Source organism: Babylonia areolata, chromosome 10, assembly GCF_041734735.1.
Source record: "Babylonia areolata isolate BAREFJ2019XMU chromosome 10, ASM4173473v1, whole genome shotgun sequence".
NCBI lineage: Eukaryota > Metazoa > Mollusca > Gastropoda > Neogastropoda > Buccinidae > Babylonia > Babylonia areolata.
In genome coordinates, this window is record NC_134885.1 from 2,161,684 (window position 1) to 2,179,669 (window position 17,986).

The following is a 17,986-nucleotide window of genomic DNA, read 5'->3' on the forward strand; positions in this document are numbered from 1 at the left end:
ATAAGGCCTTATTATGAATATGATGTTAGCATGTATGAAGACAGATGGAACTCAATATTTCAGTGTGTGAGAGCACAGAAACTCAAGCCAAATCAATCAGGCAATACTTTACTAATAAGTAAAAATATTAAAAAAAACCCACACACACACAAAACAGTTGGTGCTGAATTGAAGTGACTTGCTTTCAAACACCACAAATCAAACCAAACTCCACACCAGATTTTTTTTTCTCTACACGCAGTTTTATTCCACAAATGGAAACATGATGACTGTTTTTAACGGTAGGACTTCTGGTAGCGTGCTCTGGCACCAGGACCACCGAACTTCTTGGGCTCACAGCGTCTGGGGTCTGCCACAAGCAGGGAGCGGTCGTAAGCGATCAGGATGTCACGGATCTCCTTCTTCGACTGCTCATCCACAACTGGGAAAAACAGAAAACAAAATGGCATCACAAATACTGAAGGCACAGTAAATACATTATTATATACATATTTTTTCAAGTCAGGTATTGAAAAAAGTTGGGGGGTTTTAAAATATATAATGACTCCCTGTCTGATGCAAAAGGAACACCACAAACTTGCCATCAGAGCAGCCAACGTCTTAGACTCAAGAGCAGCATATTTTGATCAAAATCTTGGAGCAAAACAGTGCCAAGATTTACAACACCAACAAACACCTCACCAAAGTAAATCAAGCTTTTAACATGTTAATTTTCATTACAACAACTCGCTATGAAAATATAACTGAAAAAGGTAAAATCAGCTGAATGCAGGGGGCTGAAATCAAAGGAGTGTTTTTCTTTTGTAGAGGGAGAGTTGAAGAGTGTGTTAGAGTGCACAATATTCTGAAATTTGTGGCAAAAATCAGTACAGTTTTGTGTGCACTGTTTTTCTTTGCAGGGTGTGGAGTGGTGTTGATGTTGGGGCAAGTTAAGGATGGGTATGAAGTACACAGAGTAAAGTTATGATTCATGTATCAATCAAATCAGTTTTAGTATTCATCTGTTTTTGTTCAGATCTGGGTCAGGGTTAATCAACACAGTGTGCTGCACACTATGGCATGCGTTTTATTTGCTCAAGTCTGATCAAAATGCCAAAGGCTGAGCATCACTCCAATGATTACAGAGCTTAATCTGTGTGATCATGAGCAGCAGAAAAAAAAAAGATAACAGAAATTAAGCTGATCACAAGTGGAAAAAAAAGACTAGGACTGAATAATAATAATAATAATGGTATTTACATAGCGCTGAATCTTGTGCAGAGACAAACCAAAGCGCTTTCGCACCAGTCATTCACACACATGCAATGAATCAGTTGACTGAGGGGGCTAGGGGGGAGGGGGGAATCTATCTACCTTTCAGGGCCGTTATGAAGCAGCTTACAATGCAGCCACAACAACAAAACTTCCCATCATGTTTGATATAGAAGCAGGGAAAAGATCCCCCCTGCCCCCTACCACAGAAACTTTCACAAGTTTCAGGGTCACACCTGGAGTGGGCTATTTTCTGTCTAAAGCCCTAATATTTTCTGATGCTATGAACTGAGGATTGTATCCTACTCTTACACAGCATTTGCAAACAATTCCCCCCCATTTCATTTTCAGCCAATATCTGAACCTATTTTGGGCGTTACTTTAAATGACTTACTTCACTCAAAATCAGCTAAAATTGGGTTGTAAAGATGTATGTTTTTAGGTATAGAGGTGGGTTTTTTTAGCATCCCAATCATCTTTAGCACATTAGATACAAAATATGATAATTAATTCTGGACTTCAAAGTATATTCATGTTGTTTTTTTCACATCTAAAGTGTCAGGAGTGCAAAGGGGGAAACAAATCTGACAGACACACACAGTGAACTCACATTTCTGGTAGTAGGCGATCAGAGACTTGCTGATGGCTTGCCTCACAGCTAAAACAAACAGCAAACAGACAATGTTAAAATCCATAACAAACATAATGAAACAAGTGCCTTGCCAATTCAACCATTCATAACATCCAAACAGGTGTCACAGGTACAGTCTTTGCATGTACACAAAAAATCTGATACTCATTTTTCCTTTTTTAATGGATGATAATGACAACCACTCTGCTGTGGAAATTGATGTAGGTGACAGGACTACATTTTTATATTTCACTTACAATACCACAGTGGTTTGTGATTTTGATCTGAAATTAAAATCTTTTACGAATAAGTATCTTCTAAATCTAAACAAGAGAAGTGCTTTCTGGACAAAGTTTCTGTGCAAAACCATCTTCTACCAATATATATTGGTAGAGCCAGGCAGAAGGAATGTCTTGTTGAAAAGCAATGTCCTGTTGAAAAGCTAACAAATGACCACTCACCATAGACCTGTGCAACATGACCACCTCCCTTGACACGCACTCTGATGTCAACACCAGCAAATCTCTCAGCTCCCAACAACAACAATGGCTCCTCCAGCTGAAACAACAAAAAAGGCATTTTACAATCTGGCATCCTGGTCACATTATGATGACAGGTATGCAACTGATCAAAATTTCGATAGCAATTTCACCTACAGATGTTGGTATATGGCGTTTCCTAGCATGATGACAAACCATCAACTGATCACACATAATACTGCAGAATTATCCAGATCAATGGAATAGACTCTCGGTGAAATTGTCATTTAGTCTACTGGCTTAGTTGACGGTGGAATTGTCTGTCAGGATATATGCTCAACCCACCATCAGGGGGATAGCATCTTTAAAAATCAAACTCACCACTGCTTTAACCTTTTCCCTGCTGTGTAGCAGCTTTTTTTACTTTTTGCATCACAACCAAAACTCGGAAAGTTTGTCAAACAAACAACAAACTGACATGCTGGAAAGACACTGGATATGCAGACTGTTTTGCTTTAGTCCAGCTGTCACACAGCAGAGTATGCGGTGTAAGTTGACAGATTAAAGTCAACATGGTAAACAAGAAAAAAACTGGGCGATGACTGACTTGGCAGATAAAATAACAATATACTGATTAAATCATTTGTTTTAGCAATGTTACTGATAGTTTTCTAAGGCTCAATCTAGCATGCTACTCTGAAAACGAAGCAAGTGAAACTGAAACGTCTGTGCTCAGCTAAACTCTTAATATTATCATAATTATCATAAACATTTCCACCTAATCTTGAAAATAGGCCCTAAGTGTTAACAAATAGAACACACATGTAAATATCAAAAAGGGAAAATTAAATCCAGATACCAAAAATTATTAATCCCCCCACACAATCACAACACAAAGCAGCACACACACACACACGTCTCAGCACATATTCATAAATTGTACACAAACAAAAATACATCAAACAAATTCTGAAATTCTCAAACTCACTCATTAACGGTCATTTTAGTTCATACTGAAAAGGGATGAACTGTAAGAATTATTCAGGAGGTGAAATGGTAGGTCTTCAGACTGGATTTGAAAGATTGCAGCGAAGATGAGTGACAGAGAGGCAGAGGAAGTTTATTGCAAAAAATGGGGGCATGGTATCAAAAACTGTGTTGGCCATATTTCGGTTCGAAGAGTGGGTATCCTAAGCAGGAGAGTGTCAGAGTTAGCATGAGGGTATATGGATGAATGAGATCAGAAAGATACTCTAGACCAGTAACCTCAATAGACTTGACACAGACGACTGTCAGTAATTCTTTCTGGTACTGGGAGCCAGTGTAAAGTATGAAGGAGAGGAGAGACATGATCGAATTCAGAGGAACAAAAGACACGAGCAGCATGGCTCTGGACTTTCTGAAGCCTAGCAATAAGGTAGCTGGGTGAACAGACAAGCATGGAATTACAATTACTTGTCTTTCTGAAACTTCTGTTCTTTCAGAAAAAAACCGATGATCAGATAAAGGCATAATACCATGCTCTGCAACAGCAGCACGAGATGCTTACCTTGGCACGCAGAATAATTGGTTCCACTTGCTCCAGAGGACGGCCATTCACCTTGATCAGCCCATTGCCCTGCTTGCAGTGAGCAACAGCCGTGGCCGTTTTCTGCACAACATAATTCATACAGTACAGCAACCAGTACTGGACAGGTTGAAATCATTATAGGCAAGATTTACTGTTGAAATTCTTTGATGCTGTGACAGTTGTTAGTTTTGAAACACTGGCATTAGTTCTGTCACAAAATTCATCCACCAAGAAACAGCAAATGGAGAGTCATACTTTTGTTTGTTTCAGCACCTTGCATTTTGTAATCAGTGTGTACAATGCACTTCACTGACAATATCCACAAATTTCCCCCTCAAAACGGAATGAGCAGTGTTCACAACAATGGGTTGACGTTCACTCTGTCAGTCACACAAATGAGTGATGGGGAAGAAATGTGGATATATCTCTGTCACGCCACTATTTTGATGTTTTCCACCTAGAACAATTGTTCTAGTCTGCCGTGTGGTGTTCTATGCTCTGATACTGGGAACACTGATATTGGCGAAAAAAAGGGCCTGGTTTTACCAATGATAAACACTCACTGAACACGTGTCCCGGTCTCAGGTCGAAGGCTTTTATATTAGTGCTTCAAAATAAGCTAAATAACACCTTATACGACCTATGAATTATGACCGTGTACGTGACTAAAAACAAAATACTCCCAAATATCTATCCAGATATTTCAATTTCATCCCACTAACCACAGATACAATGACTGCACCGCTCTGTAAAGCACGTTATTTGCTCACCTTTCGGCCAAAAACTTGGACAGCCTTGATAGGTCCTTTCTGTGGCATTTTCTGAAAATGGAAAAAAACTAGTGAGTACAAGAAGATTCAACGATATCAATAATTTACGAAGGAAACATAGACCGAATTAATTTCAATGTTCCACACACACAAATGTCTGACAGCAGAACTCACGTTGCCTTCTTGTACAAAGATGGAGGAGAAAAAGAGGAAGTACAGTGGGGTCTTCACACTTCCTGTCCACGGACTTCTAATGCTGCTTCCGCTTATGGAACGACCGATAACTCTGAATGAAAATTGTTGAATATAATAAATACTCAAAGTTAATGGTCTATCCAGTGAAGTATTCTCTTCAACCACACATACAAAAAATGTACCTGACCAAAAATTGTTTCTTACGCACACCTTTTCTTAAAACAAAATTCCCTGTAATTATTATATCGAACACAGCACAAGTGCGGAAAGATACGCACATGAGAAGATCTTGTGGGGGAAGGGAGGGCGGGTAGTGAGGGTGATGGTGTGAACAGCTCAAAATTTTATGACGTACTTTGCTCGTCATGACACACACTGGCACACACACTGACACATGCCCAGCTCTGTGTGTGTGTGAGAGAGAGAGAGAGAGAGAGAGAGAGTATATTCCTTTTAACTGATGTACTTCAGTCAAAATTGTGTTCATTATCATTATCAGTATTATTATCATTAATGAGCTGTTATTGTGGGATTTAGAATTGCATGCTAGTTATGCAGTTCTTCATAGTTTTCTACCTTTCTGTTTTCCTGGTTTCTTCTCTTCCATTCTTTGGCTTTTCTTCTTTCTTTCTTTTTTTTTCTTTTTTTTTTTTCTTCTTCTTCTTCTTCTTTTCCATTTTTTGAATCGTCAAATATCACCAGTAGTGAAAAGACGTTAAACTAAAGAACGAACACACACACACACACACACACACACATTCGCGCGCGCGCCGGCGCACCTGAAACTGACTTTAACACTCATACACTGACAATGCACACACATGCACGAATGAACGGGTGCGCGTGGATGTGTATATAGTTTGTCAGTTTCAGTTACAAGGAGTTTTGAAAGCGGGTGTGGACTGATCAATATTCGCTAGATCACGTGTGCTTTGAAAAATAAATGAAGGGCGACCAGATGCCTAACTAACGAATGCCGTGTGTGCTCAACAGGATTCTCCAAACAACAAGAAAATTTGCATACAGAATCGAAAGTAACGAACAACATTTGTGATTCTTCTTTTAATCAGTTTGTAATTTTGCTAATATCTATCATAATGGGCTTTAAGCATAAAGACATCGATTGTCTAAGAACAATTATTGTTTTATATGTTAGTTTTCTTTGCATGGGAAATGCATCAGATAAGTTTGGCGCCAAATAGACGCGGGAGTGTTAAACACTGAAAAAGATGTCGTCAACGCTGACAGAAATCATTTCTGAAGTGAATTCTCCGAAGGAGATCACCGACAAGAAAATTGACAGCAATGCCGACAAGAAAGCTGACGGCTGTTCTGACAACAAGGAAAATTTGCCCGTTAGAATTCAACGGTGGGTTGTTGAAAACTTGATTGTAGCAGCTGAACAGGCGATTGAGCGCGCGCACTGGATGGCTTTTAACAGCCAAGGATCATTTCGTTGACTTCTGCCTGCAATCGGCACTTTGAAAATCACTTACCGCCTATTTTCAATATGCTTTCAGCGGTGAATGTTTTTATTTGTTGTTGTTGTTTTGCAGTATGACAGGCTTTTGACAGCCTGTTCCTTTCAAGTTTTATCATTTTCTGCAGACATCTCTGTTTGTCGACGGGTCCATCAAAACTGACACTTCTTGCGGGTCACAGTTCAGTTCTAAGGACGTTTCACAAACCTCGCGGATTTTTAAGTGTCCCAGTCTTAACAATACATCAACTGGAGTTGCCATTGCAATTGCTCAGGAGTAATGATAATCATTTTTATTATTTATCACATTGGAATTTCAACTTGCTGATATTTTTTATCTGTTGAAGGAGGTTTTTGAAAGTGTCAACACTGTTAGCTTTCAGTACATCACGACATGCTTCTGTCATCAGTGCAAATCAGATGCACATCAGGTTTGTAGCTATGGTTGTCATGGTATAGGCATGTATTAAAACTTAACCTGTAGAAACATTTTTTGTTTTGTTTTACTTTTTATGTTAGGCTGATTGGACATTGTTAGCATACTATTTTAGGGCTCTGTTTCAGCAATTTTCTATTTATTCTCGATTGTCCAGTCTCTAATTGATGATAAATTTAAATGATGTAAGTATTGTGTTTTCCTCACAGCCATGCGGAGTTGCAGTACCTGGAAGCCATAGAGCGAATCATGTCAGAAGGGGTGCTGAAAGCAAATCGTACTGGCATCGACACCAAGACCATTTTTGGCCTGCAGATGAGATACAGCCTCAGGGAGAGTGAGTAGGGTTTTTTATTCTTTCTTTGTTGTACTCCCAGTCAGACTGAATAAATGATATATAGTTTGAATTTCTGTAATATTTTGCACATAAATGATTTCAGATGCATGCATTGCTGCATATCTGATATAACGTTCAAGAATGCTTTCGATTTTGAGAGTTTGTGTAAATGTAAGCAGTATAGCAAGTTTTCGTTGTTGTTGAATCAGACAGAATTTGTAATTATTTTTAAAAATTTCAACCATAAAACATTGAATGAATGGTGTGCATATTTTTTTCACGTTTCAGAATTAAATGACAATGGGGTTCTGATTGATGTTCAGGTTTCCCTCTGCTGACAACGAAGCGCGTGTTCTGGCGTGGCGTGGTGGAGGAACTGCTGTGGTTTATCCGGGGCAGCACAAATGCAAAAGAACTGACGGAGAAAAACGTCCGAATCTGGGATGCCAATGGCTCACGTGACTTTCTTGACAAGAGCGGCTTTGTGGACAGAGAAGAAGGTGAGTGCTTCTGGCCTTCAGAGAAAAGTGTGCTGTCCACACATTCCAGTCAGAATCAGTGCATTGCCAAGAAGGGCGTTGGACGACACATTTCAAGTTTTGTTATTTCTCTTGTAATATTTTAGTTTAGCAGTTAGCTCTTTTATTTTACAAGTTACCACTTTTTTTCTTTTAATTGGTCAGTTGTGGTCATTTATCAAGTGGGTCTGCTTTGATGTAGTGTAATGTGTATGGGGAAATACCCACATTTCTTCCCCTGTACTCTTTCCATACAGTTTTGTTTCGAAGACAGAAGTGATAAAACCTCTACATTTCTTCCCTTCTGAAATGCCATAAAGATGGCCAATAAAAGATTGGAGGGGAAGAAAAGTAGAACATACATGACAATGTTATTAACCGATTCGCAACTTTTTCACATCCTTGAAACGAAATAGTACAGGAGAAGATATGTGAATATTGTGGTACATATATGGATTTGTCTGAACGTAATGACACCTTGAGAAAGTGAAATTGTGAATGTTGTCCAGGTGACCTGGGCCCGGTGTATGGCTTCCAGTGGCGGCACAGTGGTGCCCCCTACAAGGACATGCACGCAGACTACACCGGTCAGGGCGTTGACCAGCTGAAGGAGGTCATCGACCTGATCCGGAACAACCCAGGGTCACGGCGCATCATCATGTGTGCCTGGAACCCTTCAGGTCAGTCCTGGACGGGTGGGGGGGGGGGGTAGAACATTCAGACACGGGGTGTGGTGTGTAGAACGTTCATCAGACAGGGGGTGTGGTGTGGTGTGTAGAACGTTCATCAGATGTGTGGTGTGGTGTGTAGAACGTTCATCAGACAAGGGGTGTGGTGTGGTGTGTAGAACGTTCATAAGACGTGTGGTGTGGTGTGTATAATGTCATCAGACAGGGGGTGTGTGTGGTGTGTAGAATGTTCATAAGACGTGTGGTGTGGTGTGTAGAATGTCATCAGACAGGGGGTGTGGTGTGGTGTATAGAACGTTCATCAGACAAGGGGTGTGGTGTGTAGAACGTCATCAGACAAGGGGTGTGGTGTATAGAACGTTCATCAGACAAGGGGTGTGGTGTGTAGAACGTCATCAGACAAGGGGTGTGGTGTGGTGTGTAGAATGTCATCAGACAGGGTTGTAGTGTGATGTATAGAACGCACATATCATACAGGTGTGGTGTGATTTTGAACTTTCAGCAGACAGGGATTGTAGTGATGTACAGAACATGAAACAGATAGGGTTTGTAGTGTGGTGTGTAGAACATTCATCACACAGGGAGTGTAGTGATGTACAGAACATTCATCACACAGGGAGTGTAGTGTGGTGTGTAGAACATTCATCACACAGGGAGTGTAGTGATGTACAGAACATTCATCACACAGGGATTGTAGTGATGTACAGAACATGAAACAGATAGGGTTTGTAGTGTGGTGTGTAGAACATTCATCACACAGGGAGTGTAGTGTGGTGTGTAGAACATTCATCATACAGGGAGTGTAGTGTGGTGTGTAGAACATTCATCATACAGGGAGTGTAGTGATGTACAGAACATTCATCATACAGGGAGTGTAGTGATGTACAGAACATTCATCACACAGGGAGTGTAGTGTGGTGTGTAGAACATTCATCACACAGGTCTGTCAACATCCTGTTTATGTCAGACACAGATCAACGTAGAGACACAAACTGATCCTATTGGACAAACATTCATAAACAGATGTAGAGAGAACTGCAACCTGTTCCTTTCGGACAAACTGATACACTCAGATGAAGAGAGAACAGGCTACTGTTGCTTTCAGACACACACACACACACACACACACACACACACACACACACACACATGAAGACAACTGCCACCTGTTGCTTTCAGATATCCCCAGAATGGCGTTGCCTCCGTGTCACTGCCTGGCCCAGTTCTGTGTCCTGAACGATGAGCTGTCCTGCCAGCTGTATCAGCGTTCTGCTGACATGGTAACTACACACAGCTTTTGCCTGATCGTCTTCTCTATTTTAGAAATCTATTACTTGTTTCTTTATTTTTAAGATTTTAATAATGTTTCACAAGGGGGGCAGTATAATTATACCAGCATGTGTGTATATGAATGTTCTTTGTTGAGGAAAGTGGAATGAGTAAAAACTTCTAGGCTTTTTTTTGGTTTTGTTTTATTTTGTTTTCACACCCTGCCCCCCCCCCCCCCCCACCCCCGGTTGCTGCTTATTGATCTGCTAATGTATCTTGCTCAGGAGATAAGTTTAGCACTGCGCAGAGGTTCCAAGAACAGAGGTACTTTGGTTGAAAGCACAATTTTTGACTCACTTGTGTAAACAAAGTGAGTCTATGTTATAACCTGGCGTTCGGTTGTCTGTCTGTGTGTCCATGGTAAACTTTAACATTGCCGTTTTCTCTGGAAATACTTTTTGTCAATACCAAATTTTGCTTGAAAATAAGTAGAGAGAAAAATCTTCACAATCATACCAATAATAGGTTGTAAGTCTCCCGAATTAAGCCGTGTTTCCCATATCATTAACGGTTTATTTTGTTGAGGCAATTTCCATGATTCCAAAAACCATATAACCAAATCTGAGTTGTAGTAGTGAAGAAGATGTTTTGTAAGATGACGTGACTTTGTTTTTCTTGTTTGCAATTAAAAGGAAAGAAATACAAATTCTGGACAGAACACATACAGTGACACAGACTGCATCATCGATGTGTTTACTGCATATGAGTATTTTAAAGTGGATACTCAATTAACTAGAATGAATATAAAAGAGAAATTGAATCAACTGTGTCTGGACATTCTCGGCAAGTGGAACTAAACTTCGTACATCTATCTAGATCCAGAGAAAAACTTTCCCTTCACCACGGGCTTAAAAGAATTCTAAAATGACCAAGATACACCAAAATAACATGATTAAACAGCATTATCAATTCAGATGCCACAGTCGATTTATCATGCTTAAACAAGCATGGTTAAGTATTAATTTTTTAATGTCATGAATAGATCCGCCGTAGCGTAATGGCTAAGACAAATTCCCCCCCCCCCCCCCCCCCCCCAAACATGTTGGGTTGGAATCTGTGCTCAGATGATTTTTTGGGTGTTGTTTTTTTGTTTTGTTTTTTTAGTGTATCACAAGTGAGTCTTGAAGGCCTTGCGTTTCTTGTTTATATTGTCTTCATTCAATTCCATGTCGGATGTTTTAATTAGGACTGAACATGCATTGCAGTAAGTCAGTTTAAAAAAAAAAAATTTAAAACCAGCAACACGTCCTTGTGTTTTATATATAACACAGAGCAATATGGGGACGTGATTTTTCATGTATGTAATTGTATATTTATTTTTCTTGTTGGTGGGGGGTGTTCACAAAAGCTGGTGATCCATTTGATTTACTGTTGTTGTTTCTGCACAGGGTCTTGGAGTTCCATTCAACATAGCCAGTTACTCCCTGCTGACCTTGATGATTGCTCACATCACAGGACTGAAGGTCGGAATACACATACGCTGCTTTAACCATACATTACATTACAGGACTGAAGGTCAGAATACACATACACTTCTTTAACCGAAGGTCAGAATACACATACACTGCTTTAACCATACATCACAGGACTGAAGGTCAGAATACACATACACTGCTTTAACCATACATTACAGGACTGAAGGTCAGAATACACATACACTGCTTTAACCATACATTACAGGACTGAAGGTCAGAATACACATACACTGCTTTAACCATACATTACAGGACTGAAGGTCAGAATACACATACACTGCTTTAACCATACATTACAGGACTGAAGGTCCAGCCCTAGACACTGGATATGAACACACTGCCTTCCTATGCCCAGCCCTAGACACTGTGGATATGAACACACTGCCTTCCTATGCCCAGCCCTAGACACAATGGATATGAACTTACTGCCTTATGCCCAGCCATAGACAATGAATTAATTGACCTGATGGTCGTAAAAGGCTGTGGGACCTTTAACCCTTTTTGTCCTTAACCTTTGACCTTTTTGTTCTTGACCTTTAACCCTTTTTGCCCTTGACCTTTAACCCTGTTTGTCCTGTGTGTGTGTGTTGGCAGCCGGGTGATTTCGTGCACACGATCGGGGACGGCCACGTCTACTGCAATCACTTTGAGCCTCTGGAGGAACAGCTGAAGAGGGAGCCGCGCCCCTTCCCCACCCTCACCATCAAACGCAAGGTGGACAGCATCGAGGATTTCCAGTTTGACGACTTTGTGCTGGAAGGGTACAAGCCCTACCCCAAAATTCAGATGGAGATGGCTGTGTGAGCGCGGGGAGTGCGAGACTGGTTCATGGCTGAGACTGTTTCTCTCTCTCTCTCTCTCTCTCTCTCTCTCTCTCTCTGCAGTAACTTTTTTTTTTCTTTCTTTTTTTTTTTTTTTTTTTTATCCGTCTTTTTCTCATTAACTCAAGTTTTTTTGTTGTTTTTTTTGTTTTGTTTTGTTTTGTTTTTTTCGTCCCCAATATTTTAAAAGTTTTTTGGTTTAGTTTGTTGTGTTTTTTTGTTTTTTTATAAAAATTTTGGAGGTTTTTTTCTGTTTTATATAATGGAAAACTGTTGAGGAAAGTTTTAGGGTGGGGTTGTTACCAGCAAAAGGATGTGCAACTTTTTTCCAGCTTGAAAACCTCAACATCATTTATGAACTCAGCTGTCACAAATGTTAGTGGGTTTGTTTGTTTTTTTATGTGTTCACATTCAGATACTCATCTTTTTAGAAAAATATTTTCAGTATAGGTCCATGTGTAATATATGTTATACAACTGTCATTGAGAAGCAAAGTTATATAACTGTCATTGAGAAGCAAAGTTATACAACTGTCATTGAGAAGTGATTCCATTGTGAGAGGAATACCTGACTGCTGAGGAAAACGCTGATCTCTCTTCTCAACACAAGTGGTTTCCAGTTTCTTTTATTAAATTAAAATGTTGTCACCACGTTCTAGTTGATGTTCAGTCTGCTTACCCTTCTTCTGTATCATCTTATTTTCCTCTGATCACTTTTTATATAGATAAGAATAAATTCTTGTATATTTGAACGTATTTTGTAAATAATAAACAAACAAAAAAATTCAACTTATTTTCCTGTAATTTTTATGTAAATAAGAATAGATCCTTTCTTATATATTTGAACATACTTTGTCAATATCAAACAACGAAAATGAACCGTTGATAATCATACTGGCTGCCAAAAGTGCCTTATCTGTAAAGCTGCCTTTATGTTTGTCTGTTGGTGGAGTTAGAATTGTTGTAGTGTGTACTGTGATTTAAGATCATTAGAATTGTTGTAGTGTGTACTGTGATTTAAGATCTACAAGCCAGAGCATTTTCCTTTGAGACCATAAGCAGTTTTTTTTAATGACTGTTTCTTGTATTTGGCAGATACGTTAAGTGTATGTGCGAGTGTATCAAAAGTGAAAAACCTGTGCTTTCAAATTTCGATGTCTCTTTACCCAATATAAACTAAAGTAAATATCCGCAGCATTGCACCAGCCACAAATTCAACTGAAAGTTGAAGATTCTTTTGTGTATGAAAACAGTTACCACCGATAGTGTAGTGAACATTGTGACTGATGATGCGTGTCTGATGTCAGTTACGTTACACAACAGAACGTTGAAGATTCTTTTGTGTATGAAAACAGTTACCACCGATAGTGAAGTGAACATTGTGACTGATGATGCGTGTCTGATGTCAGTTACGTTACACAACAGAACGTTGAAGATTCTTTTGTGTATGAAAACAGTTACCACCGATAGTGAAGTGAACATTGTGACTGATGATGTGTGTCTGATGTCAGTTACGTTACAGTTCACTCATTCAGGTGGTGTTGTTTTTTTGTTTTTGTTTTTCTCCATGTCAGTGCCACTTTGTTGTAATATCTTCCTCAGATTTCCTCATGTGCAGTTGTTCAGGAGGAAGGCGTCACAGTGGTCAAGACGCTCACCTGCCAGTACAGAGTCCGTATGGGTCGAGGTTCGAATCCCACTCTCAACGTTTCTCCTGACTTTGAATTGTGCGAAATTTGTCTCTGTTTTTCTACAAAGCATTTAGATACAGGGAAATTCTCACTTCTTAATGTTCCTGATTGACCTGATATATCTATAACTGCATTGTTTTGATCTTTATGTCTTAAATGATATGATTATTGTCTGTTCACTTTCCCCTTCATGAGGGGCCTAGGCCTAAAATGAATAAACCATCTGAATCTGAATCCTGACTTTGAATGGAAAATCAAACTGAGCATCGAGTCGTTCAGATGAGATGATAAACAGAGGTCCCATGTGCAGCACGCACTTGGCACACTGAAAAAGAACCCTCGGCAACGAGAGTGTGGTCTTCTGGGAAAAGTCTGTGAAAGAAATCCACTTTGATAAGTACAGATGTATTCATGCATGCATGCACAAAGCCCCGAGTGCGATGGGTTGTGCTGCTGGTGTGGTGTAGTGCACAAGGATTTGTCTGAAGTGATTCGTCCTGAAAAAACTGGACTCTTTAAGTTCTCTTTTCAGCTGTTCTGCGTCATGTCTGTCCTCATCCCTTGCAGGTTCTTTATCAGCCTGTGAATTAACAAAGGACTGTAGTGGCCAAGCTATCTCCTGTGGCTGTTTATCAGCCTGTGAATTAACAAAGGTCTGTCCTGGCCAAGCTATGTCATGTGGCTGTTTATCAGCCTGTGAATTAACAAAGGTCTGTCCTGGCCAAGCTATGTCCTGTGGCTGTTTATCAGCCTGTGAATTAACAAAGGACTGTACTGACCAAGCTATGTCCTGTGGCTGTTTATCAGCCTGTGAATTAACAAAGGACTGTCCTGGCCAAGCTATGTCCTGTGGCTGTTTATCAGCCTGTGAATTAACAAAGGTCTGTAGTGGCCAAGCTATGTCCTGTGGCTGTTTATCAGCCTGTGAATTAACAAAGGTCTGTAGTGGCCAAGCTATGTCCTGTGGCTGTATCAGCCTGTGAATTAACAAAGGCCTGTAGTGGCCAAGCTATGTCCTGTGGCTGTTTATCAGCCTGTGAATTAACAAAGGCCTGTAGTGGCCAAGCTATGTCCTGTGGCTGTTTATCAGCCTGTGAATTAAAGGACCGTAGTGGCCAAGCTATGTCCTGTGGCTGTTTATCAGCCTGTGAATTAAAGGACTGTACTGACCAAGTTATCTCCTGTGGCTGTTAATGTCAGAAGCATGCCCTTAGTTAATGTGCATGATTTGACCATTCCTGCACATGATTTAGTCTCTTTTTTTTCTCTCTTTTTTTTTTCTCTTTTTTAATTTGACAGTCTTGCGTAATGAAATGGCTTGTAGATTTCTAAATTATGGTGACACTGTGCACTTGTGGCACAAGAAGTTAAACGTGTACAAGTTTTTCAGTTGGTGTATGGATATATATATATATATATTACACATTGTGTTCATTCGACATTGTAAAATGTTCTGGTTATGCAGCACAATACATGTTGTGTTCATTGTACAAAATGTTTTTCATTCTGCAAGAGTTAAATACTAAGTCAACCACCAAACGTGTGTTCAACTGTACAGAGTTCTACCTTCTGGTAGCTTTTCGTTCTGTCGTATAGCTATATTTGACATGTACTTGTGTGTTTGTATATTCAGTGCTTTTTATTTGATTTTTGTGTATGTATATATACAGTGTCTTTTATTACAAAGGGATTTGGGAAGAGGGTGGGGTTTTTGTTCATGCTTTGGAGGCATGTAGAAGAATTGGTTGTGCATTGGGAAAACAATTCAATCGGATTTTTTCCTTTACCCTGGTGCGAATGGGAATGTCACTTCAGTTAGGGAAAGTTCAGACTGTGTTCATTGATTAGGGAAGTGTGATCTGAAGAAATGATTTCTAGGTGTTGTTTTTTTTGTTTTGTTTTGTTTTGTTTTTTTGAAGGGATATACAAACATGGATTTGTTTGCTCTTAACGTGTAGAAGTTTGCAAATATGCATTTATTACATTTTTTTGCTGTATTGTTACATTCTTTTATTACATTATTATTTGCTGTAATATTCTTCAGTTATTATATTACTGTTTGCTTGTAATGTTATGTTCTTTGTTTGTTACATATTATTTGCTGAATTGTTACATTCATTTTTTGTATATTTGCAAGTTTTGTTACTTTTTTTTTAATTATTATTATTAATTTCATTACTTACTGAATTATGTTCATCATTTATCACATTACTGTTTTTGCCATGTTTTTACAATGTTTATTTCAGTACTGTTTTTGCCCTAATGTTACAGTCTCCATTTATTACGTTGTTGTTTTTGCCCCTCATTTATTACTCTCTTTTTTCTCTGTATGCATTATATGATTTTCCACATTTGTTAGATTTTTCGTTTATTACATTATCATTGTTATTTGCGGTATCATTACTTTCTTCATGACCATGCCTTTAAACAGGGACCAGGCAAGCTGTTGGTAGTGCTGTCTCAGAAACTCCAGGAAAATGTGTTCCATACTCCATTCCTCTCTTGTTGAGAGAGAAGAGGATAATCTCTTATTGTACTCTATGATTTCTACTAGACAATTGAAGGGACCATTTCAAAACTTCAAAGCTTGCTTTATCCCTAACATACTACTACTGCTACATTACTTTTGTATTATGTTTTACTGGTGTTTTTACAATTTCTCAATGTTATTAAAGAACCCAGCTATGCACTGCCATGTGTACTATAGTTGAACCCTTTTTTCTTTTTTTTTCCACTTGATAATAATAAAAAAAATTGCCAACAGAAATGAAGACTCCTGTAACTGTTGAAGCCATCAGAACTGTCACAGGATAATGAGGTTAACTCACTGTGGCTAAACATTGCTTGGGTGTCAAAATGCATCCTATTAAAAACAGTTTTCACATAGCTACATAATCATGCAGAAAGGCAAGAAAAGGGAGCTAACTTCTACATTGTTCCAGATGTGTCTACACATAATTTGGAGGAAAACCGTACATTTTCTGCGAGTCTTTTTGTTGTTTGCATCAGTATGGCATGGAAGCCTGCCAAGAGACAGGTGCAATAGCCGAATTGTTATAGCATTGGACTTTCAATCTGAGGGTCCCATGTTCAAATCTCGGTAACAGCGCCTGGTGGGTAAAGGGAGATTTTTCCGATCTCCCAGGTCAACATATGTGCAGACCTGCTAGTGCCTGAAACCCCTTTGTGTGTATACGCAAGCAGATCAAATACGAACATCAAAGATCCTGTAATCCATGTCAGCGTTCGGTGGGTTATGGAAACAAGAACATACCCAGCATGCACACCCCTGAAAACAATCTGACTGCCAACATGGCGGAATAAAAACGGTCATACACTTAAAAGCCCACTGGTGTACATACAAGCTGACATGAGAGTTGCAGCCCAAGAACGAATAAGAATTGGGGAGAGAGAAACCCAAAGAAATGCCGCCAGTGATGGCAAGAACACTGAATGAAAAAATGTTTTCATGTTTCCTGCAGTCAGTGTATGGTCAGGCATGTGTGTGTGCAGGTGTTTCTGCCTTGATCGTTGTGAAGGCAACGTGATGTGATGTGAGTGAACAGAGGGCGAATCAAATTCACACATGTGAATGCACAAGGATGCACACATCTCTAAAGTAGCAATATATGAGCTGGCTATACCTTCAAAAAAAGTTTTGATCCTCCTTTCTGTTAACTAAGGTGTTTTGTTTTGTTTTTTTTTGTTTTTTCTGTGCTTGGAATACTTGGAAAATCAGTGCTTGAAATCTGTTCCAAGTTCATGGCACGTTATCACATGTGGTTTAACTTTTGGTTTAACTTTTCACTTCCACAATCTAACAGAATTATAGATGGACTTTTTTGTGTTCTTTTTTGTTGTACAGTTTACAGTAACTTAAAGAGCATTTAATGCTATAATTGTTAAGACTATGTATAATTTTTAGTTTTCCAGTATAGTTTAGGCTGCCTCTTGATCCAATCGGAATGACGAAATGTTTGCTTCATAAATATAAATACTAAAATAGAGAAATCTAGAGGTCTAAAATCAATGCCTGCCATGACTTGTGCTGATCCAAGGACTGAAAGGTAGACAACCCTAATGAAGCAAATTGTTTGGAATTTCCCCACTAGGAAAATGTCCTGCAGTGTTTTTCCCTTCTATAAATTGCGTGCTATGTTTGCAATTTTTTCCCCCTGTTAATGGCCAGCAATGTTTTGGGAAATGGCCCACCCCTTCCTCCTCCTGCAATAAATGTTAGGGATTATATCCCCAGAAAAGTGGCCTGCAATGTTTGGGATTTTGCCCTGGCGAAATGGCCTGTTATGTTTGAAGA

General features: G+C 39.3%; 2 protein-coding genes across 2 annotated transcripts; one reads left to right on the top strand and one right to left on the bottom strand.

The window, feature by feature from the left end:
* Positions 1-220: 220 nt before the first annotated feature.
* LOC143286394 (small ribosomal subunit protein uS9) lies at positions 221-4,976 on the bottom strand. Its single transcript, XM_076593940.1, has 6 exons — positions 4,876-4,976; positions 4,702-4,752; positions 3,911-4,012; positions 2,344-2,440; positions 1,862-1,909; positions 221-421 (listed from the first exon to the last, which is right to left on the bottom strand). The coding sequence occupies exons 2-6, from the start codon at positions 4,747-4,749 to the stop codon at positions 276-278; spliced, it is 441 nt and encodes a 146-aa protein (XP_076450055.1). The 5' UTR covers positions 4,750-4,752; positions 4,876-4,976; the 3' UTR covers positions 221-275.
* Positions 4,977-6,117: 1,141 nt separating this feature from the next.
* On the top strand, positions 6,118-12,034 carry LOC143286395 (thymidylate synthase-like). The gene is made up of 7 exons (XM_076593941.1): positions 6,118-6,265; positions 7,022-7,149; positions 7,473-7,649; positions 8,177-8,347; positions 9,536-9,636; positions 11,074-11,148; positions 11,755-12,034. The coding sequence occupies exons 1-7, from the start codon at positions 6,126-6,128 to the stop codon at positions 11,962-11,964; spliced, it is 1,002 nt and encodes a 333-aa protein (XP_076450056.1). The 5' UTR covers positions 6,118-6,125; the 3' UTR covers positions 11,965-12,034.
* The last annotated feature ends 5,952 nt before the right edge of the window (positions 12,035-17,986 follow it).